Here is a 15,036-nt window from a genome sequence, read left to right as displayed (position 1 = left end):
TTTCTTTTAATTGAACAACTTCTTTGGCTTAATAGTTATTGACATTTAAGACTGTAGCCTGATTTATGTGTGTTATTTAGAGAACCAAAAGTAAATGTGCTCTGGATGAAGTTCAAGAATCAGCATTCTGTAGGCAGTTGCAATTCCATTCTAAAGCACCTGCTTTAATCGAAGCTAGCAAGCGTGTTGTACTCTGTTCCAAACAGGGGCATTAGAGTTTTGTGCATAGGAACTGATTTAATTCTTCAGACATTTCTAGAGCAGTTGTTCTCACTGTGGTCTCAGAACCTCTGCTGGCCCCAAGACACTTTGCCAGGGGAAATTGTGAGGGCAAAAACATTTCCTATTAATGCCAAAGCACTTTTTGCCTTTTCCTGGTTTTTAGACTTTATTGATTATGCAAAAGTAATTATAAGAAAATATCTGCCACATGAGCAGCTTTATCAAAATAGTTGTGCCAGTTTAGCACTAGTTGTCATGTGATTCTTACCTACTAAACACTTATGATTTAAAAAATATATTCTGAACCCTTAAGAATCTCATTGATGTAATAATAACCTTTAATTATATTAGATCTTGTAAATGTCTTTTTAATGCTGAATATTCAAATGCAAACCATGTATTAAAATTTGCCACATGTGAAACATGCTGATGGCTTTGAGGCAGTATCCTTGCAAGGTTATCTGAGCTGGCAGCTGAACGAACTAGCTGCCTTTTCCTTGGCATTCCAATTTCACTTGAAACAGTGTCTGATAGACAAGCTACGGGAATTCAAACTTGGGTATGTGGCAACATGTTCGTGAAAATGAATGAACTAAGCCTGTTCCATTGGGGAGGGATATGACATTGTTATTGCTAATGATAAAATTGGAACTAATAAGTCAAAAGATTTTGGAAATTTTGCATGTGCTACTATGAATTTGACATTTTCCCCATTACTGGAGGGCTTGGCCTGATGAAGTAGGAAGGTATTGACATTTGATAAGCTTTATGTGGTATAATGAGATGTGTCAACATTTGGAAGATCTGTAAAGCTTAGTGAGCTACAGAAGTCACCACTACATAACAGATCTGAATACAAGACAGAAAAATGGATTTTAATGTTTCATTGATGGGATTTCGGATTCTGTACTACCACTCACCTATATGAAACTGATACTTGTTCACTTTTGATATAGTTCCAACCATAATTGTCACATTTGTTTGAAAAGGTTATTAAATTATCCTATTTCCAGCCATGTATCTGGAAGGCTATATTTTATCCATGTACTTGATCTGAAAAGAAATCTATTGCAAAGACTCAATGTAGAGGTATATATAAAGATCTGGTATCTCTTATTAAGGTAAACATTGAAAAATGTGAAACAGTGCCATTCTGAAGAATGTTTTGGTGGTTTTGGAACCTATATCTCCATATAAGCCTCTCTTGTATTAACATGCACTCTGACTTTAATGCTTTTTATTTTTTTTTTTGGTTGGTCATGGGGCCTGAACTCTGGGCCGAGGCACTGTCCATTAGCTCTTCAGCTTAAGGCTAGCGCTCTACCACTTGACCCACAGCACCGCTTCTGGCTTTTTCTGCTGTTCTGGTGCAGAGGAATTGAACCCAGGGCCTCATGCATGCAAACCAAGCACTCTGCCACTGAGCCACCTTCCCAGCCCTAATGCTATTATTTTTAAACGAATGAATATATACTTTGGAGGTTCACAGTTTTGCTTTCAAATAGGATAAATTTGGAAATAACAAGAATATTTAAGGATCTCACATATTGTTGTTTTTTAAAAAATAATAGTTGCAGAGAAGTGCTGTTCTTAGAGAAGTTGATTTTTATTATCTAGTAATTTGGGAGACTCAGGCACAGAAGGACTAGCATGTTACCTAGGACCCTAGAACCGAGGAGTAGGAGGGTTGGGGCTAGACCCAGGGTTCTAGAGCTCTGGCCTTCAGCTACCCTCCTGCACAAGTCTTCTGGCCTGTATCCTGCTGGACCTGCAGGCTTTATCTTACTGAACTGAGATGCCCTTAGGGGTTTCTTTCACATATAACTGTTTTGGTCTAAGGAAATATACCATTTAAGTATTTCTTGAATTCCAGTTTTTTCATGTTAGTAAATATGTACAATAAACTCACAGTCAAACATGTAGCAAGGGAAGAAAAATCCTATTTGAGTTTATTTCTTAGATCTTTTGACTCTTTATTTAATCAGGACTGGGCTTTCAGGATTATTTGCAAGAATCTGGGAGAAACATTTTATCGTATTTGAGAATACTGTTGGTTATCTCTGAAAATACTCCCCCCCCCCCCCAACCCCGGTCATACTGTTTTACTACAAACCATAGAAATGACAATTTAGTACCCTTCTCCTTTGAAGTAAAATATTGGCAAGCTGGAAGCTTATTTCAGTTTAGAGAAATAGTGAATTGCTTTTATCCCACTGTCTCTTCTTATTAGTAATTTATATGCTGAAATAGATTAGCACAGTGCAGGATCAAACTAGTACATAAATACAGCCATTTATGTTTCTCCTATCAGCTTCAACTGTAGATTCATCTCAGTGAAAGGTTGAATGGTTTCTTAGGAGGAAATATTGGAAGACTGGGTTTACCCCATGAGTTCCCTTAACTATGCTGTTAATTCACATTGATCTCAGAGAAAACAGAGATAATCAGTTTGACTGACTGTGTCAGAAAACTGTCCACAGTGTATTTAATGGAGATCTTAGGGACCCTCCTGATTTTTCCTTCTTTCACATGCATACTTCCAAGTCTCAGGAGAATGCTACTGACCAGATACTGGAGGAAAATCTACCCTCACAAGCCAGACTTCTCAAGACAAAGTGACAACTTCATGGTGAGATCTAGTAATGCAGCAAACTTTGGACTGCTTTGCCCCTTCTGACTATGATCCTCTCTGACTATGATAATGCAGACAGAAACAGGGAGAAGGGTACACTGTCTGGCTTCTACTTTCCTTATAGTGTGCTCAGGTGGCCTGCTGCCTAGATCTCCAGACTTGGACCTAAACCAAGCAGTCATTGACAACTGTTCTGGGCTAATGTGTATGTTCCATAGCATTCTTCCGATTTTTCTAAGAATGGCTCTACGTCTTTTAACAGTGCCCACCATGGCAGCCAGTCCCAGACAAACAACTCTCCTAAGTCATTTCATACAAATGTTACTAACTGATACTAAGAATAGTTCTTTAACAAGCCTTGGAGGGCTGTTGAAAGCCACTATAGGACCAACACAGCACCAAAGGTCCACCAGACCCATGTGTTTCCACAAGGCCTTGATGCCTCTGCCCCATGCATCTAGTATTCTGACTATCATTGATGCCCATGTCCCTCCACTTCCTGCCCCTGATAAAACGTGGAGACCTCAGCCACAGTGAGGTCCTTGTATGTGGAGCCCCATGGAGAAACCACTGCAACAGCATTGAGTCCATATGTCTTCTGCTTCTCCCTTGGAGAGCTTGTTTACAAGTCTCTTTTTCTAGACTGGGTATTCTCCAGCAAAGCAGGTATGAGCCTCAGTCTTTACTGCCTCCTGTTCTGGGTGAAGATCTGCTGAAGTCTTTGTGCAGTGAAACAGTGAGGGCTTCCTGTAGTGAGCAGAGATAGTGTAGGGCACTGAAGGAAGCGCATTAACTCCCGTTCATAACCCATCAGACATGTATGAGATACAGGACAACTTGAAGCACCCCACCTAGACTTGTGCTTTGTAGTCGTAGTAGATGAGGGGTTTGTGTTTTGTTTTAATTTTTATTTTTTGTATAGAATCAGACTTATGTGTGTTCGCTTGTAGCTATCCTTCACCCTAGAATTTCTGATTCTTTTACGAGGTAATAATGAAAATAAATATACAAAGTGACATGCAGAGAAGATGGTGTTTTTTTTTTAGATCAGAATATTATAGTGTATTCTACTATATTTTTGTTTTGTTTTGTTTTTTGTTTTTTATTGTAAAAATACTGTACAGAGGGGTTACAGTTACATGAGCAAGGTATAATGAGTACATTTCTTATCAAACATTGTTGCCTTTGTTTTTCCCCTACCATCCCTTCCCTCCCACTTCCACAACTACACTCCCTTTCCCTCCCACCTAAATTGTAAACTTAGTTGTATGGGTCAACATTTTGTTTTTTCCCTTCCCCTCCCCAAATTATACTGACATCAAATACAGTGAAAACAGGGGTTATACCATGGGGAAAGAACATACAAAGCAATTAAAAAAATCACATGGTACCTTATAAATACATTAGAAACAATAGCAAGAAAGAAAAAAATCACTTCTGTCCCTATATTAGGGTTTCATTTCATTTAACATCATCTTATCTGGTCATCTGTACATAGCTTTTGACCTTTTCTGCTTGTCCCAGACATATACTAGTTATTCACCAGAAAATATTTCTAAATATTTCAGATAAACTTAGAGAATGAAGCTTGGGACTTAGCAGTGGTGACAAAACCAACTCTTGAGTAGTGGTAATTATTTAGTTGGAAAATAATTATGCACCATTGATTTTATCCTTTTGTGTTCCAGCCCTCCCATTTCACAGCCCCAAAGAATTTGCAAGTGCAGCTCAACCTGCTATGTCCAAAGGTAGATGGAGAACTTGGTCCTGAAGCAGTAGGTCCTCTTACAGATGCATAGTGACCTTTTTATATCTCCATCCTTAATCATATTCTATAATATCTTTAAATATTTTCTCAAGAGAACATTTGAAATGTGTAATTGTTTTCTTTAAAAACATGAATATTATAGAAGTAGAGAAAGCACATTGTGCTATGAGATTAACTTACTGGTTCAATAGGTGGACATAGGGACCTGCCAGCAAGTGAAACTGGAATGACTGCATTAATCAGAACAGAGTCATCTACCAAGGTTTTTCAGAATTGTTGTTCACAGATGATACATTATACCTTGTTCATTGGTTTCTCTCTGGAACTTGAAAAATAAACCTTTCCAAGAGTAGAAGATTCATAAGCTAGGGCATGAAAATGTTTGAATTTGATATAAAAGAAGTTTTGAAAGGAAGATTAGTGGTTTAAACCAAAAGATGAGTCGCCCTGGGAAATTTAGCTGTGGCAGAAGCACAGGGTTCAGTAATGAAAGGTCGTTGTGGGCTGATTGCCCATTCATGCTGCGAACCCGATTCTCCCTGCTGGACTGTCACCTGATTGGTGGTGTTGATGACAGGGGCTTAATCAATTTCATCTTCACTTTACCAGAGCATGCAAGATTTGCTGGATTCAGGCTTCCCTTGTTTGTGGTGTGGTTGATTCCGCTGCTGAGTGGAGGCTGATTATCATTTCTTTGTTCCTTATCACTGTGCAATAGAGGAGAATAAGGCAAGTTACTGAGTGCATGGCCAGCATCCTAGTTGGAGTTCTTGTTTATAATCACAAGAACAAATTAAAGCTCAAAGTTCTGGGTACCTAACTTGATTCTTGTTTATTCTGCCATTGAAGGAGGGCTTCAAAAGAGTCTCATCTTCCATTGTGGAGCAGATAATTAAAATCCACAAGAAGATCCCCTTCTTTCTGTGAGGATAGTTGAGCCACAGGAAAGGCTCAGCTGCAGCTTCTCATGTCCTTCCACTCCCTGTGGAACCTGGTTCCACTCCATTACACAGGTCATGGTCCCTTTCTAGATGAGAAGATTATCTCTACATTGGACAGGTAAAGTTAATCCATTTACATTTATCTGAAAACCTTAAAAGTCCACTTAAGGAAGTGACCCCAACATCATAAAACTATGATATTGTCTTGAGAACACATTAAGTCTGTTCCTCTCCTTTGAATAGACCTTAAATCTGTGTTATCCAGACAAATGAGACTCTTTCTTTCCTAAATGATTTATGCTCTCTTTAAAAGTATATGAAAATGGAAATTTCACAGCTTTCCTTGGTAATTCATTCAAGGGTCTTAGACTGTTCATTGTTAGAAAACAGAAGTCTGGGCTGGGAAGGTGGTTCAGTGGTAGAGCGCTTGCCTTGCATGCATGAGGCCCTGGGTTCGATTCCTCAGCACCACATAAGCAAAAAGAAAAAGCCGGAAGTGGCGCTGTGGCTCAAGTGGTAGAGCACTAGCCTTGAGCTGAAGAGCTGAGGGACAGCGCCCAGGCCCAGAGTTCAGGCCCCATGACCGGACCCAAAAAACAAAATAAAATAAAAAGAAAAGAAAAGAAAACAGAAGTCTGCAACACAAACTCTGCATGTTGTTGCTGAAGAGGGGGAGAACTATTAGTTATTATTTGCTCCCTCCAAAAGAGCATTGAGTGGACTATTGGTGTCTGCTCTGGAGAAAGTTGGATAATTTTACTTTGGAGATAATTGTTGGCTTTTTTCTTCCTTCCTGGACTGTTCCAGGCTGTTCTCTGACCCGCTTATGTTAAGACTCTGTGTACACTAATCCATCCTTCTCAGTTTCTCTCCAAAGCTATTGTGGTTGGTTACTTTTATGCCCACTTTCAATTTCAGAGAGGTAACTAATTCTCCACAGTAGCAAGTCTATGTTAACATATTTGTAGAAGTAATTTTAATTTAGATGCTTAATATTCCAGGGCATTGTCAATACTTGCTTTCTGTCAGATCTGTACTAATCAAACTTCAGCTGTTATTTAGATCACAAGGTATTTGTTTGGCAAGGGGATGGAATTATTCTTTATGAAGGTTTTTTTTTCCTACTAGATTATAGTACCCAGTCTAATAATACTGTGTACACAGTATATACATGTTTAGTTAACTGAATTCTATAAAGAATTTTGTTGCCATTTAAATTTAAAACTGTTGTATATGAAATTGATGATGCTCTGTCATTTGTAAAACCAAATTCAAATCCAGAGCTTCTGTCTTAAAGCTTTTTCTTTTCAAAAAGTTTTTTTTTATGACTTGTGTGTAGGACACTAGGACCCTAAGAAGTGGCATTTCTTTTTCTATTGTTAAAGAGAGTGCAAATGGCAGGCCATTAATAAAACCTGCAGCTCTGTAAACCCCAGGGTATCAAAGCTATATCCATTGCAATTCAGCTTTATTACACTGTTTCAGTCATAAGAGTGGATGATTTGAGCTGAAGTACGTAGTGAAAAGGGAAATCAGATTCATGGTTGACAATCAGAATCTAAGAATGCATGTAATATGTGACTTAGAACAGATCACTTGCAGCAGAAGTGGGTGGAACTCACCAGTAGATCCTGGACTGATGGCTTCTCTGGACTTCATACAGCAGCTAGCATGTGACCATTTATATTCCCGTGCTAGACCTAGATCATAGCCTCTTAAGGGACTGTGCCAAGTTTTTCTTCCCTTGTATTCGTAGTGGCATTTACAGGGTAGATTCTAGAACCAGCTCATGTTTATTAACCAGAAATTCATATAGGCTAAAGACCTAAGAATCCTTCTGAGTACCCCTTCTCCCTCACCCCTCTCACCAAGCTATCACTGAATTATTTTTGCCACCAAATATTGTTTTAAACCTGCTTGTTCCTCTCCATCTCTTCTACTAGAGTCCCTACTATTAGCTTTTCCCAGCCTATTTAGAACACACACTATGGACCACTGTAGTGGTCTCTGAACTGGTCTCCCCATACTCAAGGTCCTCTTCATTCCTTCTCTTCATTATAACTAGAATGAACTTGCATGACACAGTCTCTTCAAAGGCTTTCTGTTGGTGGTGGTGGTGTTTTTGTTTTTGTTTTTGATGGTGGCTGATCCCCACCGTGGAACTGACCACACTACTGATTGAGGGGTACACACAAGGCGATCCATCATCTGTCACCCACACACCCATGAAGGAGGGACCACTGACACTCCACAGAATAGCAGAATGTGTTTGTCCCACCTATCCTGCAGTATCTGGGTCTAGCAACCCCTGCTCCCATTCACTCTTTCTACACCCACCATTGGACTTGTTAGTGTTGTACTTCCTACAGATACTCATTGTTTGCTGCCACCACTGAGCCTCTGCACATGCTGCTACCTTAAGTTTTGACTCCCTCCTACTCCTTGAATACTCAGTTCCTGCTTCATTCCGATTGACCACGTTGAATCTCCTCCCTGTAAGTTCTTACCTTGCAGGTGCAATTCAGCATTGACTTTTTGAACGAATAAATGAGCAAATTCTAGTAAGTGGTTGATGGTATTTTACAATGGATTATTGACAAATATAGAGAGCAACTCAAAGACAAACTCTATACATTAATCCCTTAGTGTATTCTTGGAGATAGCCAGATCCATAGGTGCTCATCTCTTACATGAAATGGAGAAGTGTTGGCGCAGATGCTCTGCACATCTTCCCTTACCCAGTTTACATTGCTCCTGAATGTAAATTCTATGCAAATTCTTGCTGTACTGAATTGTTTAAGGAATGATGACAAGAAAAGCCGCCTGCACATTTTCAGTATGTTTTTCCAAAATATTTTGATCCGTGATTGACTGACTGTAAGTGCAGGACCTGTGATCTAGAGGGCTAGTTTTATATTTAAATTCTCTATATTCAGTATATGTGCAACAGTTTTAGATGTAAATACAGTTCTAGCATCCTCTTAGTTTCAATTCTGTTGTTCTAATTTGCTGTTTAATTTGTTAAAGATATAGCAATTTAAAAGCCTAGTTGAGTAACTGCACAAATAAATGATCCAAACACTGATGTTAGATAGAGGTTCTTTGGAAATAAGCTCTTTTATTGAGAAGTTTGTGACACTTAGAATCATAATGAGTAGTGTTTGTTGCTTTTTGGAGCCAAATTATCTGAATTTATGCAGGGAAATAACACTTACGACTGGTGAGCTGAGCAGGGAATGTAAATCCTCTTGTCTCTCTGTTTGCCCACCTGTGATATGGGTATACCACTGACATCTATTTCATAGAGCTTTTGTGAGGATTAGATGAGTTCACACAAATGTGTACTTACAGCCTTTTGCAGTACATAGTAAATGTATACTAATTACAGCTTGTTTCTGTTGTTGCTATTATGTTTACTCATTTAACACATTGCTGCTTTTTTCCTGCCATTGTTTTCAGTTCTAGGGTTGGGGCAAAGCTGGAGAACACTTTTCAGTTCTCTTGTTCTAGGGTGTCAAATACTATAATTTTAAATATGTGTACATAATTATGTGTGTGTATATATATATATATATATATATAGAGAGAGAGAGAGAGAGAGAGAGAGAGAGAGAGAGAGTATGTGTGTATTAGAAGTAAAATAAACATGATTTGTAAGGACATAGTGGTAACAGAAACTAGTGTCACTTCACCTGAAGTATAAGCATAAATCAGCATGCACAGAGTATCCAGGAAGGAGGAAAGAGCAAGTGTCCTGTGGTAGAAAGGAGCTTGGCCAGTCAGGTTTTAAATCTGGAAGAAGCCAAGTGTGCCTGTACTGTACAGAACCTCAAAAACAGACTGGAAGCAGATTATGACTGTGTGGTGGATCTTATGATATTACAAAAAAGGTGTGATTACAGAGGAATTCACATAATATTTTACTGATGATGAAATATATGTATATATATATATATGCATATATATATATATATATATATATATATGCCCTGCTTAGGATTATATCGCTAGTAATGGAGCTAGAGCTAGAAGCCAAATGTCCCACACTCCTACTTTTGAAAATAAAAATGCATATACAAAAAGCATACATCATGTAGAATGTTTACAAAGCAAATACACCTGTGTAGTGTACCAAGTAATCTTGACTTGCTCTCCTTAGCATCCACTCCACAATTAGACCCCCTAACTCTCTACCAGTTCTCCACAGGTATGCCTCATCCTGACCTCTGACACCAGAGTAGTCTGGCCTAGTTTTGAGCTTTATAAACTTGTGAGTGGAAGCATAGATGGCAACCTCTTTTCCTGTCTGTGTGGCTGCTCTCACTGGCTATTGTATTCAACTGGGTCATTTGTGTGTGGAACAGTGGGGTTCTGTGTCTGTTCCAACATGTTCTGTTCCAACAGGTGAATATCACACAGGCTTCCTGTCTTTCCTCTCTTTGAAAGTGTGTGAAATGGTAGCTAGGTTGTGAGTGCTCTGGGTTAATTTTCCTTGTCCAGATCTTTTTTGAAAAACCAGTTGAAGGTTATATGAAGAATTTCCTCTTCTAAAGCCTTATTACATTGAACACCCTTCGCTGTTACTTTGAGAAGAGATCACCTAGTTAAAAGCAAAGGCTTGTGTGAGCAGGGATCTTCTGATATGGATATGTACCTCTGATGGGCTGATATTCATCCTCCTTGGAAGTGCCGGTCACATGTTAGTTTTAATGTGACCCCGGTGGTCACATGTAGTTTTATTGAATTTACAGGCTTGTAAAATATTAGCTAGCCTGCTACACATTCATACTGGGTCAGGGTCTCTTTGCTGCTGAACTGGATAATATCATTTCTACTTTTTAAAATTAGACATCGCCGGGCACTGGTAATTTACTCCTGTAATCCCCTAGCTACTCAGGAGGCTGAGATCTGATGATCATGGTTCAAAGCGAGCCCCTGCAGAAAAGGCCCTGAAACTCTTTATCACCAATAAACCACCAGAAAACTAGAAGTGACGCTGAGGTTCAAGTGGTAGAGTGCTCACTTTGAGCTGAATAGCTGAGGGACAGCGCTCAGGCCCAGAGTTTAAGCCCCATGACTGACAAAACAAAAACCAAAAACCAAAAATGCAATTAGACTTACTTAAGTAATTTATTAATGAGATTTTTTTCATGTTTACTTACTTCATTCCATTTTTTCTTTCTCTCTCTCTTTTTCCTGTTTCAGATGATGTTGCACCATATTTTAAAACGGAGCCAGCTCTACCACAGATTCACCTGGAAGGGAACCGCCTCGTTCTTACCTGCCTCGCCGAGGGCAGCTGGCCTTTGGAATTCAAGTGGATACACAATGGCAGGGAGCTTACCACCTACAGCAGCGAATATAAGTAATTGATCATTTGCAAATAAGATTCCATTCAGGGCTAGGACTGTAGCTTAATGGTAGAGTGCTTGTATAGCATGCATGAAGCCCTGGGTTCGATTCCTCAGTACCACATACACAGAAAAATCCAGAAGTGGCTCAAGTGGTAGAGTTCTAGCCTTGAGCAAAAGAAGCTCAGGGACAGTGCCCAGGCCCTGAGTTCAAGCCCCAGCACTGGCAAAAAAAAAAAAAAAAAAAAGATTCCATCTCAGAATTATGTCTTTAGGAACTGTGCCCTATTGGCCAGAATAGCTGGAGGGGTGGAAAATACTGGATGAAAATTCTAATCCACTAAGTATGAAAGGACTAGACTCAAACATGTAATTAGAATGTGATTTACTATTCTGATACAGGTTGTATTTTCACCTAGAAGTCTATCATTATAATTGTGAAAGTAAGCCTGTTAGTGAAACTGCCAGACAAAAAAAGGTGTAATTACAGAGGAATTCACATAACATTTTAACATGATAAGTTTGCTTTTCTATGACAACAGCCCCGCCCACAAGTATTGTTCCTATCTCGAAGGCATAAATGTTTAAATATAGCTGCTGAGATCAGTAGCTTCCAGAGCTGAGATGTCCATCAACAAACTTAACTAGCTGCATTCTCTTAGGGGTTAAGGTAGGAAAGGGTGTATTTCTGTGAGTGTGGATGTACAAAGAGCCTCCTTGTTGGAGTCCTACCATTTGGTAGGCCATGAGGATACAGCAAATTTGATGGGAGAGCACCTTGTGAGGAACATTGTATGGGGCAGAACACAGGGGCTGAGCCTGGGGCAGAGGTGGAGATGCCATTATGTTTGAGGTGCAGCTCTATTCAGCCCTGCCCTGTGACCTCAGTTTCTTCTTCCAGCACTTGAGAGCTTCTCAGGCCCCGTTTCTGTGAGGACTATGAGGCTTTATGGTAGACTTAGAAACAAGGACCCTGTGTGAGCCATGGGCTTTGGCATCTTGATGACTTGACGGGAAATACTTGTACTCTGTTACTGTCTCTGCAGCTTTGGAGAAGTTAACCATTTTGATCTTACTTTTCTCATCTGTAAAGTAAGGATAATAAAGCCACATAAAAGATAATGTCATTGGGTTCTCATAAAAATTAAAGGGCATAATGACCTGTGTGTGCCAGGAAGAAAGAATAGGGTCTCAGAAGGACCTAGATCATTTTTCCCTGTAAAAAGTAGTAGTGATTTGGATGATCCCTAGCTGTGATTTTCACAGTTGGGTACCTGCCATGGATAGTGAAAGAGGAATCTTTAGTTTCCTCTGGGTGAGTTCTGAAATACAGCCTTTTGTGGAGGCACGAAGCCGGCTCTTTTCCTAAGCCATTCACGGATTCCACCTACTTCACTGAGGAAAGACACACATCTCCGTTAAGAGTCTTCCTGGGCAACTCTACTGTGGCAGGTGCAAGGGTAAAAAGAAATGATTTTGGTAATTTATCTGTTAGAACTCCTTTTCCTAAAAAATGGTTAAGGTATGTATGTAATCCATACATATCTGCACTCCATCATATATATATAGATATGTGATATCTGCACTCCACTGCATATATTTAAAACAGTGTTTATTAGCTTTAAATGTCAAATAAACACTGTGCCATTGTTCTATGCAACTACCAGAACTTAGGATGAGACAGTTTTACAGTGGTTGGTAACTAGAGATTGCATGAAGGCATGTTCTATTTTGTTCCATTTTGTTTTGAATTGCCCCTTCCATTGGCAATATTTCCTTGTTCATCTGAAGTCCACCATGATTACCCACAAGCTGACAGACTCTGCCACTTGTGCAGAATCAAGTCTGAGGAAAGGCTTGCTACAGTATGTGGGCCATTTGAATCAAGCAGCTGCTCCACTGCCATTTCTCTGAAAACACTGTGAGAAGAAATAGATTATTCTGGAGCAAGAATGGCGTGGGGGAGTTGTGATGAATTATACTCTGTTCACGGAAGTGGTCAGATGCCAAGATGGTTATCAAGAACCTACCATGTTTTATCATCACTTTTTCAAAATATAAAAGCTGTCAGAAAACCTCATGTGATTTTTTTATTTTTGCAGATTACTTTTTCTTCTCCTTCCTTCCAGTAAACACTTTCAGTTGTCACATGCTAACCTTCCCAAGACCTTTCTGAGTCTCAGGGTGGAAAACGTAGCTATTTACGAAAATGGTAGCTGATTCCTACTAGAAAGGAAGCCCACACAAATCCTGTCCTGGCATCAGTTATGAAAATATAACCTATAAAAAAAAAACAAATAATTTTACTATTTCTAGCCCTTACTGAAATAGTGTTTACTTTGTCTCTTGTGTTAAACATTGCACAGTGGATTTCAGCAAGATTCAGATATTATGTTTCATACTGAGACTCAAAGCTACATTTAGGCACAATAACTAATGATAATAGTTAGATATGTGGATAGTAGTTCAGTAATTGCACCAAGTTCTCATAAGTATCTTAAAGTAGGTTTGCACCTAGTTTTTCTAGAAACCATTTCCTGTAAGTTATTTTCTACATTGGGAAGAATCTGTTTATTCAAAGTGGGGTAAAGGGGCCTGTCAAGTGTTTCTTAATGTGAACAGAATATGCCTTGGGAGCAGCAGCAGGGAGAATTTGGTAGTCTAAATTGCCAAAAACCCCAAAATTTCCTTATAGTTTAACTCTGTGACCCTATAACAATAGAAATTTGATGGATATTTATTCCTTTTTTTATTCCAGTAAAAATAGAAAGAGCGTGGGGAGTTGAGTTTTTTTTTTTACATTTTATAAAAAGGCAATAAAAGTTTTATGACATCAATAAAAATTATTAAATGCTTAGGAATAATTTTTATAAGAATGAGTAGAGCTGGACATGGTAGCTCACCTACCAGGTATGCCCGGTTACTTAGGAGGTGAGGATTAAGGAGACCATGGTTTGAGGACAGCCTAGAGGAAAAAGTCATGGAACCCTATCAGCTAATAAGTTAAGTATGTGCCTGAAACCCTAGATACATAGAAAGCATAAATAGGAGGATCAAAGTCCAAGCTAGCCCAGGCAAAAACTGAGATAGTTCTTTTTGCTTTACTTATTTTAATAATAGACTAAGTGTGCATTTCAAGGATTGAGCACCTCTAGCAATGCAAGGTCCTCAGGTTAATCCCCCGTATACCACCAAAAAAAACCAACACCAACTAAAAAGTAGAACCTACATTAAAAAAAAAAGTACAAATCCTCATTAAGAAACATATAGATGATCCTGGATCCATTGTAAAAATGTCATTTCCTTTTTAGCTATTGCTGACATCCTGTTATTACTGGGTCTTTTATTAAATTTTTTATTAAATGCCATTTTTTGTGCTTGTACTGAGATTTGAACTTTGGTCCTGAGAGCCACTGTCCCTTTTCTGCTCAAGGCTAACTAGCACTCTACCACTAGGGCCATAGCTCTACTTCTGGTTTTTTTTGCCCAGGCTGGTGTTGAATCATGATCCTCAGATCCATAGCTTCCTAAATGGCTAGAAGTACTGGTATAAGCCACTGGCACCTTTCTGTCAGTGACATTTTAATGGTTAATTTGAGGTCATTTTACTAGACCTTATGTAGAGCTATAAACAGAAAAGAATACCAAAACATTTTTATGCATGAGATTAATTATAGACAGATATTAAGAAATACATATACTCAAGCTTCCAGATAGATCTTTGAGAAATCTTTCTATTTTGAAACAACAGTCAAAATTGATCTTTACTTAAAACACCAAAGTAAGTATCATACATATTAAAAAATTAAATTTAGTAATGTAAACATAAGGAAGCAAAGGCTATATTTGAATGTTCTACAAATAAACTAGATGATTAAAAGTACTTAAAGCTGGGAGATAGTGGCCAGTGGCCCAAGCCTGTAATCCTCGTTACTCGGGGGATCTGAGTAACTGATCATGGCTCAAAGCCAGCTGGGGCAGGAAAGTCTATAATGCTGTTATCTTCAACTACCAAAAATCCAGAAATAGAGCTATAGCTCAAAGTGGTAGAACAGCTGCCTTGAGTATAAAAGCATAGGGTACACAGGTACTGAGTTCAAGAACCAGGACACACACACACAC

General features: G+C 38.9%; 1 protein-coding gene across 1 annotated transcript in view; it reads left to right on the top strand.

Moving 5' to 3' along the window:
* Sdk1 (sidekick cell adhesion molecule 1) overlaps positions 1-15,036 on the top strand; it is an 836,641-nt gene that overhangs the window by 337,047 nt on the left and 484,558 nt on the right. Inside the window, exon 2 of the mRNA XM_042686840.1 lies at positions 10,769-10,928. Within this exon, the coding sequence (XP_042542774.1) occupies positions 10,769-10,928 (160 nt within the window). The remainder of the gene's footprint in view (positions 1-10,768; positions 10,929-15,036) is intronic.

This window comes from Dipodomys spectabilis, unplaced genomic scaffold (assembly GCF_019054845.1).
Source record: "Dipodomys spectabilis isolate Male_0828 unplaced genomic scaffold, ASM1905484v1 ptg000098l, whole genome shotgun sequence".
Taxonomy (NCBI): domain Eukaryota; kingdom Metazoa; phylum Chordata; class Mammalia; order Rodentia; family Heteromyidae; genus Dipodomys; species Dipodomys spectabilis.
This window is presented reverse-complemented; position numbering and strand designations above follow the sequence as displayed.